The 22,872-nt window shown below is 35.5% G+C and overlaps 1 protein-coding gene across 1 annotated transcript in view; it reads right to left on the bottom strand.

The window, feature by feature from the left end:
- The window catches only part of GPHN (gephyrin), a 415,464-nt gene that overhangs the window by 300,861 nt on the left and 91,731 nt on the right, over positions 1-22,872 (bottom strand). The window contains exon 5 of the mRNA XM_069082448.1: positions 14,905-15,039. Coding sequence (XP_068938549.1) covers positions 14,905-15,039 — 135 coding nt within the window. The remainder of the gene's footprint in view (positions 1-14,904; positions 15,040-22,872) is intronic.

Here is a 22,872-nt window from a genome sequence, read left to right as displayed (position 1 = left end):
ATTTTTCTTCTTCTTTTTTTGCTTTTTGGAGGGCAGAAGGTAGGGCAATTGGGGTTAAGTGACTTGCCTAAGGCCATATGGCTAGTTTTGTGTTAAGTGTTTGAGGCCGGATTTGAATTGAGGTCCTACTGACTCCAAGGCTGGTTCTCTATTCACTGGGCCACCTAGGCGCCCCAATATTTTTCTTCTTAAAGAAGCTATTAAAAGTTTAGGTGAGAGGCAATAAGGGCCAGAACTATGGTGGCAGCCATTTTGGATAAAGAGAACAGTATGACTAAAAGCAACACCACAGGGTTATTATTAATCATATTTTATAAGAAATTATATATTTGTAATGAGGGAGAAGGTATAATGAAGAATGATCCCAAATTATGAACCTGGGTGACTAAGAGTATGGTGGCACTGCCAGAGAAATAGGGAAGTTTGGAGGAAGGGAGGTTTTAGTGGTAAACATGATGAGTCATTAAATTGGAGGATGGTCTTTTTTTTTTCTTTTACATATTCTGGTCAATTAATTTAATAGTTTATAATATAAGAAGAATGTGGACAAAGTCAGTTTCTGTTCCCAAAAGAATCAATTTCCAGAGAGAAAGCCATCCATGGCTTCAGATGGCTCTCTGAGTCTCACTAGTAATTTTGTAAAATCATGCTATTATCTAGAAGTGGCCGGCCATCATCACTATGGGAAAAACTCAAAGACTAATGCCATCCTGATGAAAGGTTTGCAGTGCTCATGCTGCATGGAAAACACAGAGAGAAAATATTTTTCTTTTCTTTTTTGCTTTTTTTCCCCCCAGAATGGTTCTATTATCAAAAGGTCAATAGTAAAAACCTATTGGGGACTACAGTGCTATATTTAGTTTGAATAAGATATTAGATACTGGGTAATTACATGTGTATATCCTTAATGAAAAATTATTTAAATAAATGCAACTCTTGATGATGTAGACTTTGCTGCAATTATATACCACTGGAGCTTAAATTTTCTCCCTAAGGGGGGGGGGGACAGAAATTGCTTGTTGTTTGATTCGTACAAAAAAATCCTACAACTAAACAGCTTTATTCTAACAATCAAGTCACAAGAAAATATATGTGGCACTTTTTTTTTCCATTGGAGCATTTTATTTGTATGTACGTTTTACATCCTTAGAAAAAGAATCCCAGGATTTTTCCTCCAGTGTGTTTTCATCTTGCTTCCTCGTGGTCCATGATGCCAGCTGAGGTTGTAAGCAAAATAAACCCAAACTGATGGGATGGTAACAGATTATTCTGCCACTTTTCCAGATCTTTCAATTGAATATTAAATCTGGGACTGATTATACCACACTTGTTTAATCGGCCGGTGAGATTCACAATGATTTTTCCTGCTCTGTGATCATCAATGATCTCAAATTCGCCAGTGTAACTATGCTAAGAACCAGACAATTACTTTAGAGCACAGCCTAATGAGAACCTGGCAATTTCCTCGCTTTTCTGCACTGTTGATGCTTTTGAGAGCATCTGCCAGGACATTCATACGCACCATGGTGGCAGTGCTACAAGATGGCAGAAAGAGCATGGCACTTTTTAAAAAAAGTTTAGTTTCATATACATAAAGAGAAAGGGGGAATCTTCCTTCAATAAATTAACCTGATTTTTTCATAAGGTTTATTTTAATAAGGTCTAGAGGGAATAATTAAATAGTGATTTTCAGTTTCCTCCCGTGGTTATTATTTTATACTTCAAGTCTTCTGGTTTTGTTCCTAATTTAGATGCTGATACCATAACAAAAAAAAAAAATCAAGGCTCATCTAAGCTGTTAATCAAGCAGATTCTGACACAGGATTTATCTGTAAGAAAATTCTCTTCAGGGAATTTTTCTTTTGGATGACTGCCTCTGTTTTAGAACTTAAAACTACTCTTCTTGAAGAAGAGCTGATACTATGTGACAGTTCTGGTTTAAATAGGCTGTCATTTGATGCAGTGAACAAGAACAAAGAAAAATTTATGTGTAATAGATGCCTCAGTGCACTTGAAAGCAAGGTCACTGAATACTATTCATGTTGTAGATTTCCTTGGGAGAAATGCTTAAGAAAAAAGAGAGAAAATTACTCCATGCAATATCATATCTTGCTATTTTTGGTAAAGCTTAGCAAGTAGATGTTTGCTGAGAACAAGGCCTTACTATTGAGAATTCTCTATGGAAGATGATATATGGCTGCAGTGAAAATAAGCAGTCTATCTTCACTATCCATGTGCCTGGCTCAGGCTATAGATTTCCAACATCCCTTTTACTTTCCAAAAAGTTCTTTTCCTAGAGAGTTTCTTCACAGGAAAACTATGAGGAAGGTATAACTATTTCTGAAAGTCTTCTACAAACTTAATTTGCTAGAAAGTTTTAGACCTTTCTCTGGCATATAAATATCCCCATGGGGGTGCAGCAAGAGTAACAGCTTTGAGTTTCTCCAGCTGTTTTACTACAGAGTACTTCATAGCTGTCACAATTAACTGAATGCAAGAGAGCTGGAAATTGCTGGGCCTGGGTGACTAAATAGCTGAGGTCGTTGTTGAGGGTAAACAGGAGAGAATCTTGACAAAGAGACTTCCTATTTCAGGTTGGAAGGATATTTGACAGACTTGGCTGTGATGCTTAGTTCTCTCTCTCATGTGTGCACACACAAGTAAGTGTGAACACTTGGGTAGTAAGAAGCAGTGGGAATTAGGTGTTTTGAAATTAGGTGGGTCTGGAAGAGGGGGGCACCTTAGCTAGGGAGAAAGTCAGCATAATAACATTGCTCTGTATTACAGTGTTAGAGAAGAGGGAGACAGAAATTCCTCCCCTACTTCTTGGGGAGCAAAAACATTGAGAAGGGGGGAAAAGTGGGAGAACCTGGCATGGATACAAGTAGGTTTACTATACCTTATTTTTAGGTTGTACAATGTTTGTTACAGACTTGATGTTATACCATAGACAGAAGAATGTTTTGAAAGGTTTCTTTTGGTCTGCAAAATTAACACATTTGGGCAGACACATGTATTTTTCGGGCTGTTTTTGAATACACATTTACTAGTATATTTGGGTCAATTTCAATTGAAAAGTACTTAAAAAAATCTTTGCCAAGTTTTCAAGAGCTTAGAAAATGTAATCAGTTTTCTGTATGTAGGAGTAGGGGTCAATTTTAGGAGTGTGGCCAATTTTAAGTAGAGTCAACAGCTTCAATGAAAAGGAAAAAAATAACCTTCATGAAATTCAAGGCTGTTTAAATTATAGATTAGAGTGATGCTTTGGATTTGGCACTAAAATTTTATACAAATGTATGCTATAAAATTTCAGCTTGCTCATTTTTTTTGCCTAGAATAATGTTTCAAAATCAATCAATTAACCAGGTAGAAGATTATATTAGGTTAATAAATTTATGGTGCAGGATATGAACTTTTCTAGACAAGGAATTTCCACACAGGGACGAAGGGAAATAGATGAGGATCACCAAATAAAAAGCATATAAAAAAGAGCAATACAAAAGGGATCAAATATAGAGTCCTCAGGAACATCTGAGGAGGTGGGAGGATGTGAGACTAGTGAAGGAGGCCAACCAAGAAGAAAGTCAAAGGAAGGAGAAGCAGGAAAGTACTGTGTCATACTATGGAGAAGTAAAGGAGGAAAAAGGATGAAAATACATTGACTTAGGACATTATTAGCATCCTTTGAGAGAGCAGTTTAAGTAAAGCAGGAGGAAAAGAAGTCAGATTACATGGGTTGTATGAAGATAAGTAAGAAAGTATAGACTACTTTTCCTTTAGAATTTGGCAGTAAAAGTGAAAAGGGAAATAAAACAATAGTTTTAAATGGTATAAAGTTCAAAGGTAACTTCTTTTCGAAATTACAGGATAAAACTACATGTTTTTAAGAGGAAGTAGTGGTATAAAATAGATTGAAAATACATGAGGAAGGAATAAGGTTCTTAAGGAAGAAATATGATGGGATGGAATCACTGAGTCTTATATATTCAAGTAGGATCTCTATTTAGAAACACTGCTAGCAATTAGTTTGAATATAGACTTGAAAGTAATAAAAATGTAATTTCTTTAAAAATATTTTAAAATTCATTATTCAAAATGATTCTTTTCCTACCAAATCAGCCTGAAATAGTGAAGTTTTATTGTAATATCTCATTTATTATTGCAAAATCCTTATGAGATTGTAGCAAGTATTATTCCTTTTAGAGATAACAATGATAGTTGACATTTATCTAGTATTTTAAGGTTTACAAAGCCTTTTTTTTAATTTAAAGCAATCAGGGTTTTAAGTAACTTGCTCAAGGTTACATGGCCAGGTGTTTCTGGGTGGGTGCTAAGTGTCTGAGCCCGGATTCGATCCCCAGGTCATCCTGACACTGGAGCCAGTGCTCTTACTTTGCCACCACAAAAAGTGTTGCTATAAACATTTTTTACATATGGGTCTTCCTCCCACTTCTATGATCTCTTTGGGATATTACCCTAGAAGTGGTATTGCTGGGTCAAAGGGTATGAAATTGTTTATAGCCCTTTGGGCACAATTCCAGATTGCTCTCCAGAAAGGCTGGATCAGTTCACAACTCCACCTCAATGCATTAGTGTTCCAATTTGCCCACATCCTCTCCAGCATTTGTAATTTTCCTGTTTTGTCATCTTAGACAATCTGACTGGTGAGATGTGGTACCTCAGAGTTGTTTTGATTTGCATTTCTCTAATCAATAGTGATTTAGAGCATTTCTTCATGTGCTTATAGATATCTTTAATTTCTTTCTCTGAAAATTGCCTGTTCATATCCTTTGACCATTTATCAATTGGGGAATGACTTGTATTCTTATAAATTTGACTCAATTCTCTGTATATTTTAGAAATGAGTCCTTTGTCAGAGACATAGGTTGTAAAGATTCTTTCCCAATTTCCCACCTCCCTCTTAATCTTGGTTATATTGGCTTTGTTTGTACAGAAGCTTTTCAATTTCATGTAGTCAAAATTATCCATTTTACATTTTATAATGTTCTCCAATTCTTGTTTAGTCATAAAGTCTTTCCCTCTCCACAAGTCTGACAGGTAAACTATTCCTTGTTTTACGAGACTGCTTACTGTATCAACCTATATACCTAGATCATGCACCCATTTAGACATGATTTTGGTATATGATGTTAGATAATGGTCTATGTCCAGTTTCTGCCATACTAAATTCCAGTTTTCCCAGCAGTTTTTGTCAAATAGTGAGTTCTTATCCCCAAAACCAGGGTCTTGGAGTTTATCAAACAACAGATTACTATAGTCCTTGACTTCTGAATCTCGTGTGCCTAATCTATTCCATTGATCCACTCCTCTATTCCTCAGCCAGTACCAAGTAGTTTTGATGACTGCTGCTTTATTATACAGATTGAAATCTGGTATAGCTAGTCCACCTTCCCTAGCATTTCTTTTCATTAATTCCCTTGATATTCTGGACCATTTATTCTTCCAAATGAATTTTTTTTTACTGTTTTTTTCTAGCTCTATAAAGTAATTTTTTGGTAAATTAATTGGTATGGCACTAAATATATAATTTAATTTAGGTAAAATTGTCATTTTTATTATATTAGCTAGACCCAGCCATGAGCAATTGATATTTTTCCAATTAGTTAGATCTGACTTTATTTGTGTAAAAAGTGTTTTGTAGTTGTGGTCATATAGGTCCTGGGTTTGTTTTGGCAGGTAGATTCCCAAATATTTTGTAATGTCTACAGTAACTTTAAATGGGATTTCTCTTTCTATCTCTTGCTGTTGGATTTCGTTAGAAATATATAGGAATGCCTAGGATTTATGTGGGTTTATTTTATATCCCGCAACTTTGCCAAATTTATTTATTGTCTCAAGTAGGTTTTTACTTGATTCTCTAGGATTCTCTAAGTATAATCATCATATCATCTGCAAAGAGTGATAGCTTAGTTTCTTCTTTGCCTAATTTGATTCCTTTGATTTCTTTTTCTTCTCTTAATTGCTACTGCTAACATTTCTAGTACCAGATTGAATAAGAGGGGTGATAGTGAACATCCTTGTTTCACCCCTGATCTTATGGGAAATGCTCCTAGCTTCTCCCCATTACATATAATACTTGCTGATGGCTTTAAATAGATGCTACCTATTATTTTAAGGAAGGCTCCATTTATTCCTATACTTTCTAATGTTTTTAATAGGAATAGATGTTGTATTTTGTCAAAAGCCTTTTCTGCATCTATTGAGATGATCATGTGGTTTCTGCTAGTTTTATTGTTGATATGATCAATTATACTTCTGGTTTTCCTAATATTAAACTATCCTTGCATTCCTGGAATAAATCCTACCTGATCAAAGTGTATTATTCTTGAGATAAGTTGCTGTAGTATTTCTGCTAGCATTTTATTTAGGATTTTTGCATCTATATTCATGAGGGAGATTGGTCTATAGTTTTCTTTCTCTGTTTTATCTCTTCCTGATTTACGTATTAGTACCATATTTGTGTTATAAAAAGAATTTGGTAGGACTCCCATATATACATTTCTTAATCCTTTTTATAATTTGGCTTCTATGATATTACTACTCAACTAAAACTGCTCTCCCCAAGGTTACCAATAATCCAAAGATACCATAATAATTGCCTCTCCTCATTTATCATCCTTCTTGACCTCTCTGCAGCATTTAATATTCTTTCTTTTCTCAGTTTTTGTGATAGTTTTCTCCTCCTACCAGTTTAACTTCTCTCTCAGTTTTCTTGGTTCCTGTCATCAATTAAGATTGTTCCCCAAGGATTTTACCTGGGCCCACTTTTCCTCTCATTCTACATTCTCTCTCATGGTAATCTCATCAGTTCTCTCAAGTTTGATTGTCTTCTCCATGCAGATGACTTCCAGATCTACATATACAGCAGTATTCTCATCCTTAAATTTCAGTACCATGTTACAAACTGCCTTTTGGACATCTTCATTTTGGTTTCTTGCAGTCATTTAAAATTCAACACATCCAAAATAGAAAGCATTCCTTTATCTCTAAAACTACCTTCTCCTCCAAACGTCCTTATTTTTGTTAAGGGCACCACCATCTTTCCAGGCATTTATGTTCAAAATCTTGGCTTTATCCTTTATTTTTCCCTTTCCCAAATATCCAATTAGTAAGCAGATCTTGTTGACTGTACTTCTATAGCATCTCTCTCATGTTTCCTTTGTTTCCACACACCGCCACCATCCTGCCTTAGACTCCTATCACTTTTTCCACAGACTACTCCAAAAGCTTTCTTTTTTAGAATCTCAGTTTTCACTTCTTCCCCTCTCCCATTAATTATTTCCACAGCTGCCAAAATAAATTTTATAAAGAATACATCCAATAATATTATTCTTCTACCCAAGAACTCTCAGTGGCTCCCTATTACTCCCTATTACTGTAGGATAAATGACAAATTCCTCAGGTTGGTACTTACAGCATTTCATAACCTAGTTGTAGCCTTTCTTGTTACACATCATTTCCTTTTATTCAAGCTGAGTTCCAGACAAGCCAGCCTAGTTGATATTCCCAGAAACTAGCATTCCATCTTTTGCCTCACTACCTTTGTAGATCCAAGGTTTATTGCATCCATCACCTTATATGAAAAATCCTTCCTGACTACCCCTACTTGTCAGAGCTCTCTCTCTCCTCACATAAGTATCTGTCCACATGTTGCATTTCTCAGTAAAATGTATGGTTGTGATTGGGTTTAATTTTATACATATACACAATGCCTAGTATTGGGCTTTGCATATAGTAGACTGGATGTAAGAAAAATGTAAGAAAAAAATAGACTAGAATCTTAGTATGAACAAATTTTCTCAGAAAGAAACCAAATAAAAACCTAGGATCAAAGTTTTTAAGATTAGAAGCTTTAAGAAGAGGGTCTAAAATTTTTTTTTAAAGGATAGCAGAGACCTAAGTATGTGTGTAGGCTGAAAGAGGGAACCTGTATGATTAAGACCTTAATTAGTTCATAGCTCCCAGTAGTCTGGAACTTGAACTTGGAACTTGGTCAGAAGATACAAATTTTAGTGACTAGGCAGACTCTTTTCATGAACTATACCATTCTGGGTCTTACCTTCAACCCAGAGTTTGAGCTGGAATTTTCTCTACTAATATTCTGAGATATGGTGGTGATTTGGGGGTAGGTGGGAGAGGTGAATTCCCTGGAATGGTTATAGTTTTCATAGGAGTGTTTTCTAAGAACAGTGGTGATACGGCAGATAAAAGGGGGCTCTGGAGAGAAAAAAAATGTGGCCACTATTGTTTTGAAGGATACCCTGTTGAGCTCACTTGTAGCCACTAGGGTTATTCCAGAGGATGAGGATCACATCCATAGATGAAAGTGGGAAAGTAGGAAAGACAAGGAGGTTTTTCTATAGACAGTGAGAACCAATAATCCTTAGTGGATATCAAAATGTACTGACTCTGGTATTCCAACACTAAGTATGGAGAAATAGAGTTTTATTGGTAGTTACTTCAGCTACGGATCCTGGAATTTCCATTCTTAATTGAATCAATCATTCATCAAGTACCTATTACTTGCCTAGTAGTAATATAGGTTCCATGATAAATGAGACCAACCAAAAAAAATATTGTTAAATAATTTTCTCATTATTATAATATAATAATTAAGCCTTCAACATTTTTAATACTTTTATCATAATGACATATTTCAAATATCCTTGGGTGAGTCCTTTCTTAATTTCATATCAAATGAGATAATAAATATGAAGAGTTTTGCAAACTCTAAAGCACTATATTAATTCTATTATTCTTGTCATTATTGTTCCAAACTTTTCTATCTTTTATATTGCTTTTTGATCTCTGAGACCTTAAGGATTCAAGTTCGTATCACAGTTAATCTCTTTATGAGTCTAAGACCATTGCAAATTTTCATCCTTGTAATTTCTTTTAGTGACCCCAATGAATTTGCACACTGAGGGTCTATAATCTTCCCACCCCAGGTCATCCCCAGCTACTGCCTTTAATATCCTTTAATATGCTATGGTTTATATTTTTTCATTAGTGACTAGATGAAGGAAATGAAGCTCAATGTACATAATAACAGAGTTCAATGAGTTACCTTTTTTTGTATAGCAGAAAAGAGTTAACTGAGAATATCTTCTAGGTCTCAGAAGAGTATTTAGGTGAGCACTATGAGCTTCCATGATACAAACGTAGGAAACATATGTATCTGAAAGTTTTGCATAGCAAATAGTTTTTTTGTATACATATATTGCCAAAAACTTATGCAATTCTACATACTGAGATTCTTGGTACTTCAAACTAATGGGAAATGTAAACAGAAATGTAGCCTTGACTTTAGGGCTGAAAATTTTACTGCTTTTCATACTTTTTCTTTATTATTTGCCAATTTATGATTTCATGTTGGTTCCTTAAAGGAGATAAATTCTAATTTTAATGAATGGCTTTTAATCCATTGATGTACCAATAAGCATAAAAACAGAAACAGTCCTTTTCATCTATATTGTCTCTGCTTTCAGCCCTACTTTGTGCTGGAGTGTGGCACAGTAGAAAGATCTCTGACTTCATAGTCAAAAGACCTAGGTTCAAATCCTGCCTCTGATAGTTTCTACCTCTCTGAATTGTGCACTGTGTCCTCATTTATAATATAAAGTGGTTGGGCTATATATGGCTTCTGAGATTCTTTTTAGTTTAGATCTTTGTTTCTATGTGATAAGATGGCTACTTTGCTGTTATGTTCTGGATTAGAAACTTAGACAAATGAATCGACAACAGATTCAAAATAAAATGGGGTGTTTCTATAAGGAAAAATGATCTTATTCTTTTTCATGCTGAACATGTTCTTTATCTTCAAGTTTTTCCCATGGATCACTGCTTAAATAAAACTGAAGAACTAAACCTTTAGAAAGAAAATAGAATAGAAATAAAAGCAAATTCAAAATTAGTGTGGATGACTGTTGCTGAGTTAAAAATTAACCATTCTAGGTAAATACAATTGCTGTAACTGTGATATAAACTGACTCCTATATCAAATCTAAACTTTAGTCATTCACAATTTATTTTGAATATATGAATAAAAGAAGTAACTAAATAATTGGGCTTCGGGGCGGCCAGGCAGCACAGCGAGTAAGAGCACTGGCCCCAGAGTTGGGATGACCTGGGATCGAATCCGGGCTCAGACACTTAGCACCCACTCAGAAACACCTGGCCATGTAACCTTGAGCAAGCTACTTTAACCCCAATTGCTTTTAAAAAATAAATAATTAGGGGTGGCCAGTTAGCACAGAGAGTAAGAGCACCGGCCCCAGTGTCAGGATGACCTGGGGATTGAATCCGGGCTCAGACACTTAGCACCCACCCAGAAACACTTGGCCATGTAACCTTGAACAATTTACTTAACCCCAATTGGTTAGGGGCGGCCAGGTGGCTCAGTGAGCACCGGCCCCAGTGTTGGGATGACCTGGAGATTGAATCTGGGCTCAGATACTTAGCACCACACCCAGAAATAACTAGCCGTGTAACCTTGAGCAAGTTACTTAACCCCAATTGCTTTAAAAAAAATAATAATTGGGCTGTCTTAGGCTGTTTTATTTTAGGAGGGGCTGATAATGTTCTCTTTAAGGGCCATTTCTGAAGTGTAGTTTGCTTGATGACAAGATAATATTTGAGTATACTAGAGAATTTAATGTCCCCTCAACCCATAGTAATGGTTTCTGGATATTATTCAGAGACTTTATTCCTTACTAAATGGGTGATATACAAATAACTTTGAGGATCACTGTCAAGGATATGTCATATTCACTAACAATGACTGCTAGAAGATAACTCCTTTTTAAGAAGTCTTTAGGCATAGTTGCTAACTGGCAATAATATTCTACAGAGAAATCTATATTAGTACTGGTTGCCTAGCCAAGTATGACTTAAATAGGTTCAAAATTCAATTTTAGATGCTAACTTCTTACATTTTTATTTGAAACTAAAGAGTTTATGGCTTTTCCTATGGAAAATAGTCTTCTGGAAAGACATTTTAATGTGAACAATGTACTTATGGGTCTCACAAATTACAGCAACCCTTGTGAGTGCTTCTTTTGGAATATCTCAAATTATGGATTATTATTTTGGGTTTTTTCTTCACCAAGACAGAAAGCACTGTGGTACCTAATTTTTATGATTTCTGGACTGATTCAAATTATTTTTTAAAAAGGTGACTTTTGGAGATTGATGGATGCAAGTCCCATGCGCTAATGGACTTAATATTATAATAAGGGAAAGAGAAATGTGCTACGTTTAATGCAACCACTGGTTGAGAAAATGTAACATTCTTATCACCTATGGTAGAGAAAGGATCTTAAATCTAGAGTCAATAAATCATGATAGGTAAAATCTTGTATAAGAACTGTCTTAACTTTTTTCTCAATAGTGCCATTTGATGAATACTTTCTGTTTCTTATTCTTTCTATATAAAATAAGCTTTGTACTTAGGAATTCAAAGGAACTGAAGAAAAATTAGCACCGAAAAATAACCACATAACATTTTTCTCTACATTCTCAGCATGTGTGAACACATTCAAAAGTCAATTTTTAACTTGTCATTAAACAAAAAAGACTCAATAGAATTATAATGCCTTCATAATAAGGAACTTAGATGACTGTTCACAAAACACAGGTGTAAATCTAATTCAAGCAGCAATTATAACGCAAAGGATCCATGAAAGAAAGAACTCCTTCCCTGCTAAAGATAAAATTCCCTTATGACAGGATTTAAGAATGTTTTCTGAAATTTTCTTTTGGGGCCCATGGAAAAATCTTTCATAGAGTTTCCTTTAAGAGATCATATTTGGTTTCATAAGAAAAATGTGAATTTAAGGCACAAATGCCATTGTGATATTTCTCCTTACATTAATATTTAAATTAGCTGTTCTTTACAATACCCATGTAAAAGTAATTTGCTTTTCAAACAAGGACCCTGAAAGTACCACATGATAACTAGCTTAAGAATCACCATGCAAATCAATAACAGAGTCTGGTGTTGATGCCCATTAATAAATGCTTGTTGATTGATTGATTAAACTTTATTACATGTTAGAGTATAGTTAAATTGACAGTTGTATCTAATGAAATCACAGATGACATTGTTTCAGAAGTCTAGTCATAAGAGTATCGCATGAAAAAGGAAAACTAGTACTCACATAATTTTATGAATAAGACAATCCCAAGAATCTCAGGTACCTAAAAAAGTGTATGATGTGGCCTGGTATATATAATAATTATAGTTTCTTAGGTATAAGTCAATGGATTTTTATGGTTTTTCTCTACTGTATTTTGTGCTGTTTAAAAGCAAAAGGGTACAGTACAATGCATTATGTTCATTATTATTCAATATCATGTGAGGAAGAGCTCATGTATAATATGTTTCATGTCCTGTACACAAAACTAGTTCTCTAACGAAGGCGAGGAAGGTAAAAATTGAGGACTGGTCAAACATATGTGGAAAACTCCACAATAATGGTTTTCATTTATCTCTATTTAACAGTATTCTCAAACCACTACACAGTACACAATAGACATATATTATATATGTGTATATGTATATGTGTGTATATATATATTATGTTTCTAACTTAAAATTATGAAGTAGGATGAGAAAATTTCTTTACATGTTAAATACCTGCCTATCAAAATAACAAAAGCTACATTAGACATATGAAGATATTACTATAATCAATGGATAAGAATGATTTTGGAAAATTGATAGGAGCTCTTATATATGTATATATACACACATTTATGCATTCTTTTGAATGTCTGAACTCCAAAAAAAAAAAGGAAAGAAAAATATAGAAGAAGAAAAGAAACATAATATTGTCTTGCCTTCTGGAAATTTTATTGGTCATTTGAGCCATTAAGTCTTCTTCTTTAATCTTCTCACATTTCCTCTAATTATACCAGCATTTCAATTATCTTTCCAATAGGAGCAATAGTTCTATATTCCTTACTGCATAGTATCTGTGTTACATGTTTATTCAAAGAAAAACTTTTAAGTTTTATTTTTTGTGCATAAAACCTTTTGTTTCATGAAGACATTGTTATCATTTATACCTGTACAGAGGCTGTTTTAATTATATGATATTTTGCTTAAAATTAAAAAAAAATTTTCTTACAGAGCATTTTAGCATCTGTGAAAGCTTTAGTTCCAACATTCTAAAGTGAACCTGACCTCATGATTCAATTACTTCCCAAATTCAGTTTGCACAGTTGGAATGCAATCCCAGTGGACTGTGGATAATTTTGTTTTGAAACAGAGTTGCAAATAACATTTTTGTGTGTGTGCCTGGGAAAAGTGGCTCCCTTGAAGTTTATCTTTAGGGGAGAATAAGCTGCCCCTAGAACACTACCATGAGGTTTCTGTCTCCTTGTACGACCAGCAGGGTGTGTATGTGGCGGGGATGGGGGGGGAAGCAAAGGGGGCAGCATTTGGTCATTGAAGGAATAAAGTATGCCCAAGGTGACTAATTTCCTGCTCTGAGGCAAAGTCCTATTTATTCCATGCTAGTTATGGCTCTATTTTGAAATATTTAATTGACATGAGATGAGAATTTTTTTTAATTACATTTTTAAAGATGTATGTTTTCATTCAGTTTGAAATGCATTAGATTATCATCTAATAAGTATTTGTTGATTGATTGTTGACTGATCTCAATAGCACAAACACATTTAGCACCATATTTAAGATGTACTGACTATTTTTATTCACTATTAAGCCTTCTCATTGAAATTTTGAGATCCCATTTTTCTAAAGGTATCAGTTAATTTCAACTAATTTTAGAACGAACTAAAAACAAAGCTGTATAACATTCATTATATATGAAGAAAACACTGCTAAGAAAATTGTACGGTGGGACATAAAACCAGTTAAAAATGCCCACACACATTTCTGACCTATTCTGGTCAAATCCAGAATAGGCATTCATAATGCTGAAAAAAATATTGGAGTTGGGAAAGACAGCCAAACAGATTTCTGTTGGTTAATTCAATTTGCTGAGAGAAAAAGAATCATAGGATGAAAAATAGACTATCAGACTCTTGCAAGATTTTAGCAAGCTGACTAATCTATAACCATCATAATCAATTAAATAAGAAAGAACGTTACTTTTAACCATCAGGTATATCCAATAAAGAGTTTAATACTGACGCAGATCTTTAAAGCATGTGATGATGCTAGGGAAGAAACTTTCAGGAGGAAGTAGTCATAGATATTATTATGCTAGGTAGTCTATTTACCATATTTGCTAAAAGATGAAACAGGCATATTAACAGAGTACAATATGTTTTCTTATGACTTCAGGATCAATTGTAATACAAATGCTGAATAATAACCATCCCATCCCAAAGGTTGGCATTAAAACTTTCTTTCTAGTCAATTTAGCATTGTTTCCAAATTATCAGGCAGCAACATTCCAAGTTGAGTATGTCTGAAAGAAATTGGAATGATACTAAAGCAAGGAGCTACCCCAACCTAAACAAGAAATGTGAATAGACTTGTTTTGTGAATGTACATATAGTCCTATTATTCACTGGCTAAGAATATCTTCACCCTCCATATGAAGACAGAATTTCACATCTGCATTAGTAATAGGATATTCTATCAGGTGATGCTCATAAATTACGTCTAGAAGCTAGGAATCAGAGAAATGATGCTCCTGCTGTGACACAAAAGCACAGATTTCCCATGATGTTTCTGCTTTCCTATTACTTTTTCAAAACCATAATTTGTGGAATAAGGTATGGGATTCAGCTTTCATTTTTCATGATATAATTGTACATGTAAGCCAACCTGTGTCAGTTGAAAGGAAGTACAAGTCATCATACAATTACATGTTGGAGATGTGCCAGATGCAAAGGCACTGTGCTTACTTTTGGTGTTGGACAGGAAGCTGTGGAGAGGCGAGATGTAGCCTGGGCACGAGGAGATTCTGAAGGGGTAGTGCTGAGGGAGGCGGTATCTCGTGGAAGCACCTGAACACCACGGGAAATGATGGAATCTGGAATCTGAGCAAGACAGATATGATTAATAATTTGAAAATATCTATGATTAAAGCAACTATTAACATAGAAAACCCAATTTTAGGTCTTTGTGATGTGTAATTCATTCTGCTTTTACAGTCTAGTGTGATTTGTTGGTAGTAAAAACTCAATAACATGGAATATGTTCTAAAGTCAACCTTGATAGATGAAAAAAAAATCTTTAAGCTTGAAAAAAAAAGTACTCACCAAAACAGTTTTTCTCAAACTTACCAGTGTAACAGAGACTGACAAAAATTTGCAAAATTATTTGAGACCTAGAAAAATGTCTTTAAAGGTCTTGGGCCTATAATAGGGTCAGGAATGATTGATAAGCCAGCTTTCAGTTTCTATATAAGACAGTCCACAAGGTAAAAATTATATTATGAAAACATATGTAACTAATTTCTAGTATGAAGAGAAACTAGAAGTATCCTCTGAATGGAAGTTTGAGGAAATTAGTCATAGATGTACAGCTATGGGAAGCAACATGGTGTAGTTGAAAGAATACTGGCTTCAGGGAGAGAAAAATAAGGTTTAAAAATCAGATCTGTTACTTATTATATGACTTTGAGGAAACTTGTTAAGTTCTCTGGGCCTTGCTTTTCTCATCTGTAAGTGGAGGGGCATGGATGATTTCTATAGTTCTTTCTAAATCAAAATCTATGATCTACAACACATGGGCATTGCTGAAGGTATACAGCACCCACATGTGAAGAAGCAAAATTTGATTTGTCCCTAAGTAGTTTCTGCCTTAATCTTGATTGAAACGTAATTTCATATCACAACTTATTAAATCTTGCATTAAATTCTGTATTGTGCAACTTTATGCAATAAAGCCACACAATCTGTTGAGGCAACAATAGGAATAAAGCAGCATACAACGTAATTACAATAAACTATGCTATGTCCTTCAGACATGTGCCAAAAGCAGTCACACAGGAGGAAAAGAATCCCTAAAGGAAATGAAAAGAATCATTCAAAAGAATGTAGGAACACAACTAAATGATCAATGTGTTAAAAAAAAAAATGGGGAAGGGGAACTTTTCTAAAGAAAAACTGCAAAAAGTCCAATATTTATCAAACAAGTATGTAGGAATTTATGAGCTATTTGATGTTACCAAAAAATTTTGGAGAGCAGTATTTTTTTGGTATGTCACTAGTTATCGTACCTTCTTACATCTATTCATATTTCTTTGAAGATTTTTGAAACCACAGAAGAATCACAATTTCAATATTCTTTTCCTGGATCAATGATGAGAACATGTATCATTCTTCAACTTTATGTGACTGTAACTTACAAGATTCATTTGTTTTCCATAAGGACTAGGAAGCTGGATATATGGAAATTACATCTCTTTTGCAAAAATAATCATCCTCTTTCATCAGAAAGGGAAATCATTCCAAACTTGCAAATTATACTGATTGTTCTCATATTCTTACAGGATCAGAGATTTAGAGGTGGAGCAAATCTCAGAGGTTATCTAGCCCAAAACCTTCATTTTATAGATGACAAAATGGAGGTCCAGGAATGTTAAGCTATTTGTGGAGAACAAAAGAGAGGAATTGGTCACAATGGATACAGGTAGCTTTTCTAATTTCACTCAAAATAAGAGGAAAAAAGATATTTGGGATTTCCATTTACAAACCAGTGGAAAGAAAATTGCATTGAGAAGTAGGAGACCTATCTCCCCACTCCACCTGAAGTTGAATAGTTCACTGTATAAATGGCATATTCATATCTATTCTGAGAGGTAGATGGAATAGTGGAAAAAGAGCTGGCTTTAGGGCCAGGAAAACCTGGGTTTCACTGCCATAACCTGGCTTTGTAAGGTTGATCGATCTCTCAGTGTTTCACAAAATCCTCTCAAACTCCACGTTTCAGAGAAGGTACCAACCTGCACTGGTAAAGTGAGTTTCTTCACCAGGAATTTATTATATTCATGGAATTACAGTCCTATCAAATATCTTAATATTTATTGTATCTGTCTCACAGAGATATTATGACATTAAAACAAAAGAGCTGAAAATGTTTTTTAAAATGAAAGCATTATTCAGAGGTTAGCTATTATTATTAATTCTCCAGATATTATCTAGAATACACTTTTTGTTTATAAGAATAATACATTTGGAATCTTGTTAGATCATAATTCATTACTGACATAAATTCTGTATCCTTGGGTCCTACCACAATATACTATTTTAAAGGACAAGCATCTCAGGGCTTTCTTTTAAGGGTCCATCCAAAAGGATTTCATTTTCAAAGCATCAAAGGGACTTGATTATAAGAATATCTAATCTATAAGGTGGTCACAGGGAATGGACTACAAGGTCAGTGTTCCAGTGAGTCTTCAGTATGTGGAAATACTTTTAGAAGAATTTGCTTACAATTTCCATCACAAAGGTGATTTGTTAGGGGTTCATAGTAATGATACAATTTTGCTACTGGTTTTAGGAAACAGTTGTTCCGACTGGCAAACTTCATACAAATATACTATATACACTATAACTTGATGCTTTGTACACAACATACATTCAAGTGATAAGAGGAAGCTTTAATTTTTGTCTGGACCTGTGGCTGATTCACTGGGATAGGGAAACTCCTGGCAAGGAAATTATCAATGTATATGGCCAACTAATCCACAACTAATGGCATTAGAGAGTTGTCTGAGGCAATAAAAAGCTAAGTACCTTGTCAGAGAAACCCAGTCAGCATATGTGAGAGGCAGGGACTTAAAACCACAACTTTCTGACCCAAAGTCCAACCACTATTCAACTGAGTCATGCCACCTTTATCATAAAATTAACAATCAAAACATCTGCTGGAGTTCTCTCTGGGACAAAGTAGAAAAGCTATTATTTTCTTGCTGTGCTTTATCAAGAATTTATTAATAGCTTTATCCTTCAGAGAGTGGAGGGACTAATATGAGAAATATCTATCCTGGACCTGATATTGACCAGGAAGAACTAGATGGTGGGGCTGAAATTAGAGTAAGTTGTGGGGGTAGGAGGGAAAGCAACCATTCTTTATTAGAGTTTGTGAAATAGGAAAGTAAATATAGCCCTAGTCAGACAAGTACTGCAGATTTTAAGAGAGCAGATTTCAAAAGATTTAGCCAAAGGAAGTATATCTATGGAGATCTGGGCTGTAGGAAATACAAATGTGAGAGCACCGAGGGAGTGATTTATACAGGGGAAGATAACAAAATCATGGAAAAGATACTGGGTCTTTGCTCTTTGTTAACTATAAAAAAAGCATTTAATTCCGCAGACCACCATGTCTCCTTAAAGGCTCTCAATATGTTTTCCATACATACATCAGAATTATTTAATATTCCATGAAAGATAATAAAAAATTTTTTATGATCTTCTGATCATTAATATAAGGTAAGTAAAAAAATAGTTGGATGTATGCTCGCCACAGGAGTCAAAAAGAGTCAGGAAGGAGATCCAGCCCATAATTTGAGTTGTAGAGAAATTTCCTGTAGATTGTAAGATGCTCCACATGTTCATTTGTGGATGACACTATGCTTTGTTGCATGAAGTCCTGGAATAATGTAGAATTTACTGAATGAGATCCATAATCATTCTAACAACAACAAGAAAAATTTGGTTTGGATATTCACAATAGGAAAAACCAAGTAGATAAAGAATTCCTGTTTGTCAGATTATAACAAGAAGTTAGATGGAAAACCTACAGACCTCATATATCCACATATATATTATATACATATATATGTATATGCATGCACAACAGTCTTAGACACTGCAAATAGACACTGCTTTGGGCTCAGAATTAAACACAAAAAGGAAAACATGCTAGTTGACCTTGGAAAATTTAAAAGTTTGTATAATAACCCCAAATTTTTCCCAAAACAGATGCCCAGCTTTTTAATAATAACATTCTATAGGTGTTTGGATCTAGTTTTAAGTTTTGGAACACTGGTATTAAAAGAATTAAAAATTAAATTCATTTGAAGCCCAATGGAGAGGAATATGGTTGTCATGAGCAAGCTAAATTGCATAACCTGTGAGAAACTGAGAAAAAACTGGAGGAAAGGATATCACAGAAATGTATAAATAAGAAAGCTGGGGTGGAGCCAAGATGGCAGAGTAGAAGCACAAGCTTGGTGTGGGCTTCTATTCCAATCATTTCCAATGCATGTAAAAAATGACTCTAAACAAACTTTAGAGCTACAGAACCCACAAAGTGACAGAGAGAAACAAACCACCCGCTGAAGGCAGCCTGGCAGGCCGACAGGAAGGGTCTATCAAACTGAGCTGGGAGCCGAAGGCAGCCTGGTGTGAGCTGTGGGGTTCCAGCCCCAGGGTGGCCCCAACCAGTGGCCGCCGGAGCAGACTTCAGGAGAGTGAATCATCAGTAGCTGTGGTGGTTTCCAGACTTCTCAACCCATGAGCACCAAAAAAGTAAAAGGTTAGGGTGGAACTCTGTTGGAATGGGGGAGACTGAAGAGTGTTGCCGGGCACCACCCCCCTGGGGCGAGAAGTAGCTGCAGGCGCCGGCTGTGTAGCAACAGCCACATGGCTGCTTCCAGAGCTCCTGGTCTGCAGATTGTAAGGTGACCAGGTGACCATTCAGAGGGTAATTGCTCTTGCTTTAACCTGCATGGATATGACATACAGTCTTGGGTGGTGGTCCTGGGGTGTATAACCAGTAAACAGGGGGTTGTAGGGGGTGTGGAGAGGGCTTCCTCCTAATAGCTGCAGCAGCTGTAAAAACCCCAGCGATTTGGGACATAGCTCTCTCCATTCTGGAAGCAGAGTTCTACTATGGCAAGGAGCTCAGAAGCCAAGTAATTGGATGCGAATATGAGAAAGCAGAGGAAGCAAAAACAGACGATCAATCCTTTTTGGGGGGACAAAAAGGATCAAGGTATGGAGTGGGAGGAACAGAGTGAAGTCAGAGCTCCTGCATCAAAAGCCTCCAAGAAAAATATAAAATGGTTGCAAGCCATGGAGGAGCTCCAGAAGGATTTTGAAAATCAAGTGGGAGAAGTGGAGGAAAAATTGGAAAGGCGGATGAGAGTGATGCAGGAAAATCATGAAAAGCAAGTCAACAGCATGCTAAAGAAGATCCAAAAATACACTGGAGAAGTTAACACCTTAAAAAAATGGACTAGCTCAAATGGCAAGGGAGGCCCAAAAAGCCAATGAGGAGAAGAATGCCTTGAGGGGCCAAGTTTGCCAGATGCAAGAGGAATGTCAAGAGCCCACTGAAGAAAATAACTCCTTCAGGATTAGACTGGAGCAAATGGAAGCTGGTGAGTTTGTGAGAAATCAAGATACTATAAAACAGATCCAAACAAATGAAAAAATAGAAGGCAATGTGAAGTATCTCATTGGAAAAACCACTGACCTGGAAAACAGATACAGGAGAGATCATTTAAAAATTATTGGACTACCTGAAAGCCATGATCAAAAAGAGAGCCTAGAAATCATCTTGCAAAAAATTATCAAGCAAAATTGCCCTGATATTCTAGAACCAGAGGGCAAAATAGAAATTGAAAATAATTCACTGATCGCCTCTTGAAAAAGATCCCCAAAAGAAAACTCCTAGGAATATTATAGCCAAATTCCAGAGTTCCCAGGTCAAGGAGAAAATACTGCAAGCAGTCGGAAGAAACAATTTGAGTATCGTGGAAACATAATCAGGAGAACACAAGACCTAGCAGCTTCTACATTAAGGGATCGAAGGGCTTGGAATATGATATTCTGGAGGTCAAAAGAGCTAGGACTAAAACCAAGAATCACCTACCCAGCAAAACTGAGTATAATGCTACAGGGGAAAATATGATCATTTAATGAAACAGAGAATTTTCAAGTATTCTTGATGAAAAAACCAGAGCTAAACAGAAAATCTGACTTTCAAATACAAGAAGCAAGAGAAGCATGAGAAGGTAAACAGGAGAAAGAAATCATAAGGAACTCATTAAAGTTGAACTATTTACATTCCTACAGGGAAAAAAGATAATTGTAACTCATAAGACTGTTCTCAGTATGAGTTTAGTTGAAGGGAATATATATGTATGTATAGGAGGATATATGTGTATATAAATATGTATGTGAGTATGGGCATATGTATGTTCATGTATACATAGATAGAAGGCACAGGATGAGTTGAATATGAAGGGATGATATATAAAAAATAAAATTAAGAGGTGACAGGAATTTATTGGGAGGAGAAAGGGAGAGACAGATTAGGATAAATTACCTCATATAAAAGAGGCAAGAGAAAACTTACAATGGAGGGGGAAGAACAGGAAGGTGAAAGGGAATGGAACAACCTTATTCTCATTGAATTTGGCTTAAGGAGGGAATAACATACACACTCAACAAGAAAACAGGGGGGTAGGGGATAAGAGGGGGTATGATAGAAGGGAGGGGAGATTGGGGGAGAGGGTAATTAGAAGCAAACATTTTTGAAAAGGGATAGGGTTAAAGGAGAAAACAGAATAAGTGGGGGGTGGGATAGGATGGAGGGAAATATAGTTAGTCTTTCACAATATAACTACAATGGAAATGATTTGGGTAACTACAGACATTGAATTGCTTATCTTTCCAGTAGGGGTGGGTGAGGAGGGAAGAAGGGAAAAAATCTGGAACTCAAAGTTTTACAAACAAATGTTTAAAAATTTGTTTTTTACATGCAACTGGGAATTAAGATATACAGGTACAGGGGTATAGAAACCCATCTTGCCCTACTAGAAAGTTAGGGGGTAATGGGGGAGGATATTAAGAGAGAATAGATTGGGGGAAAGGATATTCAGTAGGCTTGCTATTTTGGGGTGGGGGTAGAGGAAAGACAGGGAAAAAATTGTAACTCAAAATCCTGTGGAAATGAATATTGAAAACTAAAAATAAATAACTAAATTTTTTAAATGTCAAAAAAAGCCTAATAGGTTAGTTATGTGGTAAGAGTAAAATAAATAATGGATGGACAGCCTATGTGCTCCACTGATATTTCTGCAATGTCAGGGCAAATGAGGAAGGCTACCACACATTTCCCAGTGGTGTACTTATGAGAGCACATGGAAAAGTTACATAGGATAGGGAGGTATGGAAAGATTGAGACTGGGCCTATTATAAATTTTTGTTATCAGATTTCAACTGAGCCCTAATCATAGCAAGGCAACCCTTTTAATTTTAGCCCATACCACCCTTTCCCCATTCTCTCAGCTTCACACTCTACTGAGAAAATAAATATTATTTGTTGGGAACTCCCTCTTTTCTTCTTTATACCTCGAACTCTAGTCAACATAATGATTAAACATGATTCTAGATGGCTGATTGAGAATTCTCCCCAGTTCCTAACAATAAAACAATGGACTAAAAATGCAGAATGAGACATTTTTGGACATGGCCAACATAGTAATTCGTTTTGCATGACGACACATTTGTTATAAGGGTTTTCTTTTTCTTTCTTCCACTGAAGGAGGTAGAAGGGAGAGAAAATAAATGCTTATTTATAGAAAAAAATGTAATTAAAAAAAAAAACACTGACACATCATTCTTCTTTCTCATCCTGTTTACTCCTCTCTCTGATAAAGACATGCTCTTTTTCCTCATCAGTCAACTTTATACATGTATAGTTGATTCTATCCCTTCCTGCTTCTATGGTAGATTATCCACACAATCACCCCCGCAAAAAACTTCAAAAAATCTTTAACTATTGGTTCATTCTCTACTAGCTACAAACATGCTTATGTGTCTTAAATGCTTAAAAAAAACAATCCAAGGGGCAGCTAGGTGGCACAGTGAATAGAGCACCGGCCCTAGAGGCAGGAGGACTTGAGTTCAAAT

This window comes from Petaurus breviceps, unplaced genomic scaffold (assembly GCF_028583685.1).
Source record: "Petaurus breviceps papuanus isolate PSGF00001 unplaced genomic scaffold, PetGlider_PUasm1.0 166, whole genome shotgun sequence".
Taxonomy (NCBI): Eukaryota; Metazoa; Chordata; class Mammalia; order Diprotodontia; family Petauridae; genus Petaurus; species Petaurus breviceps.
Note: the sequence above shows the minus strand (reverse complement) of the source record. Positions and strands in the feature narration are given on the sequence as shown.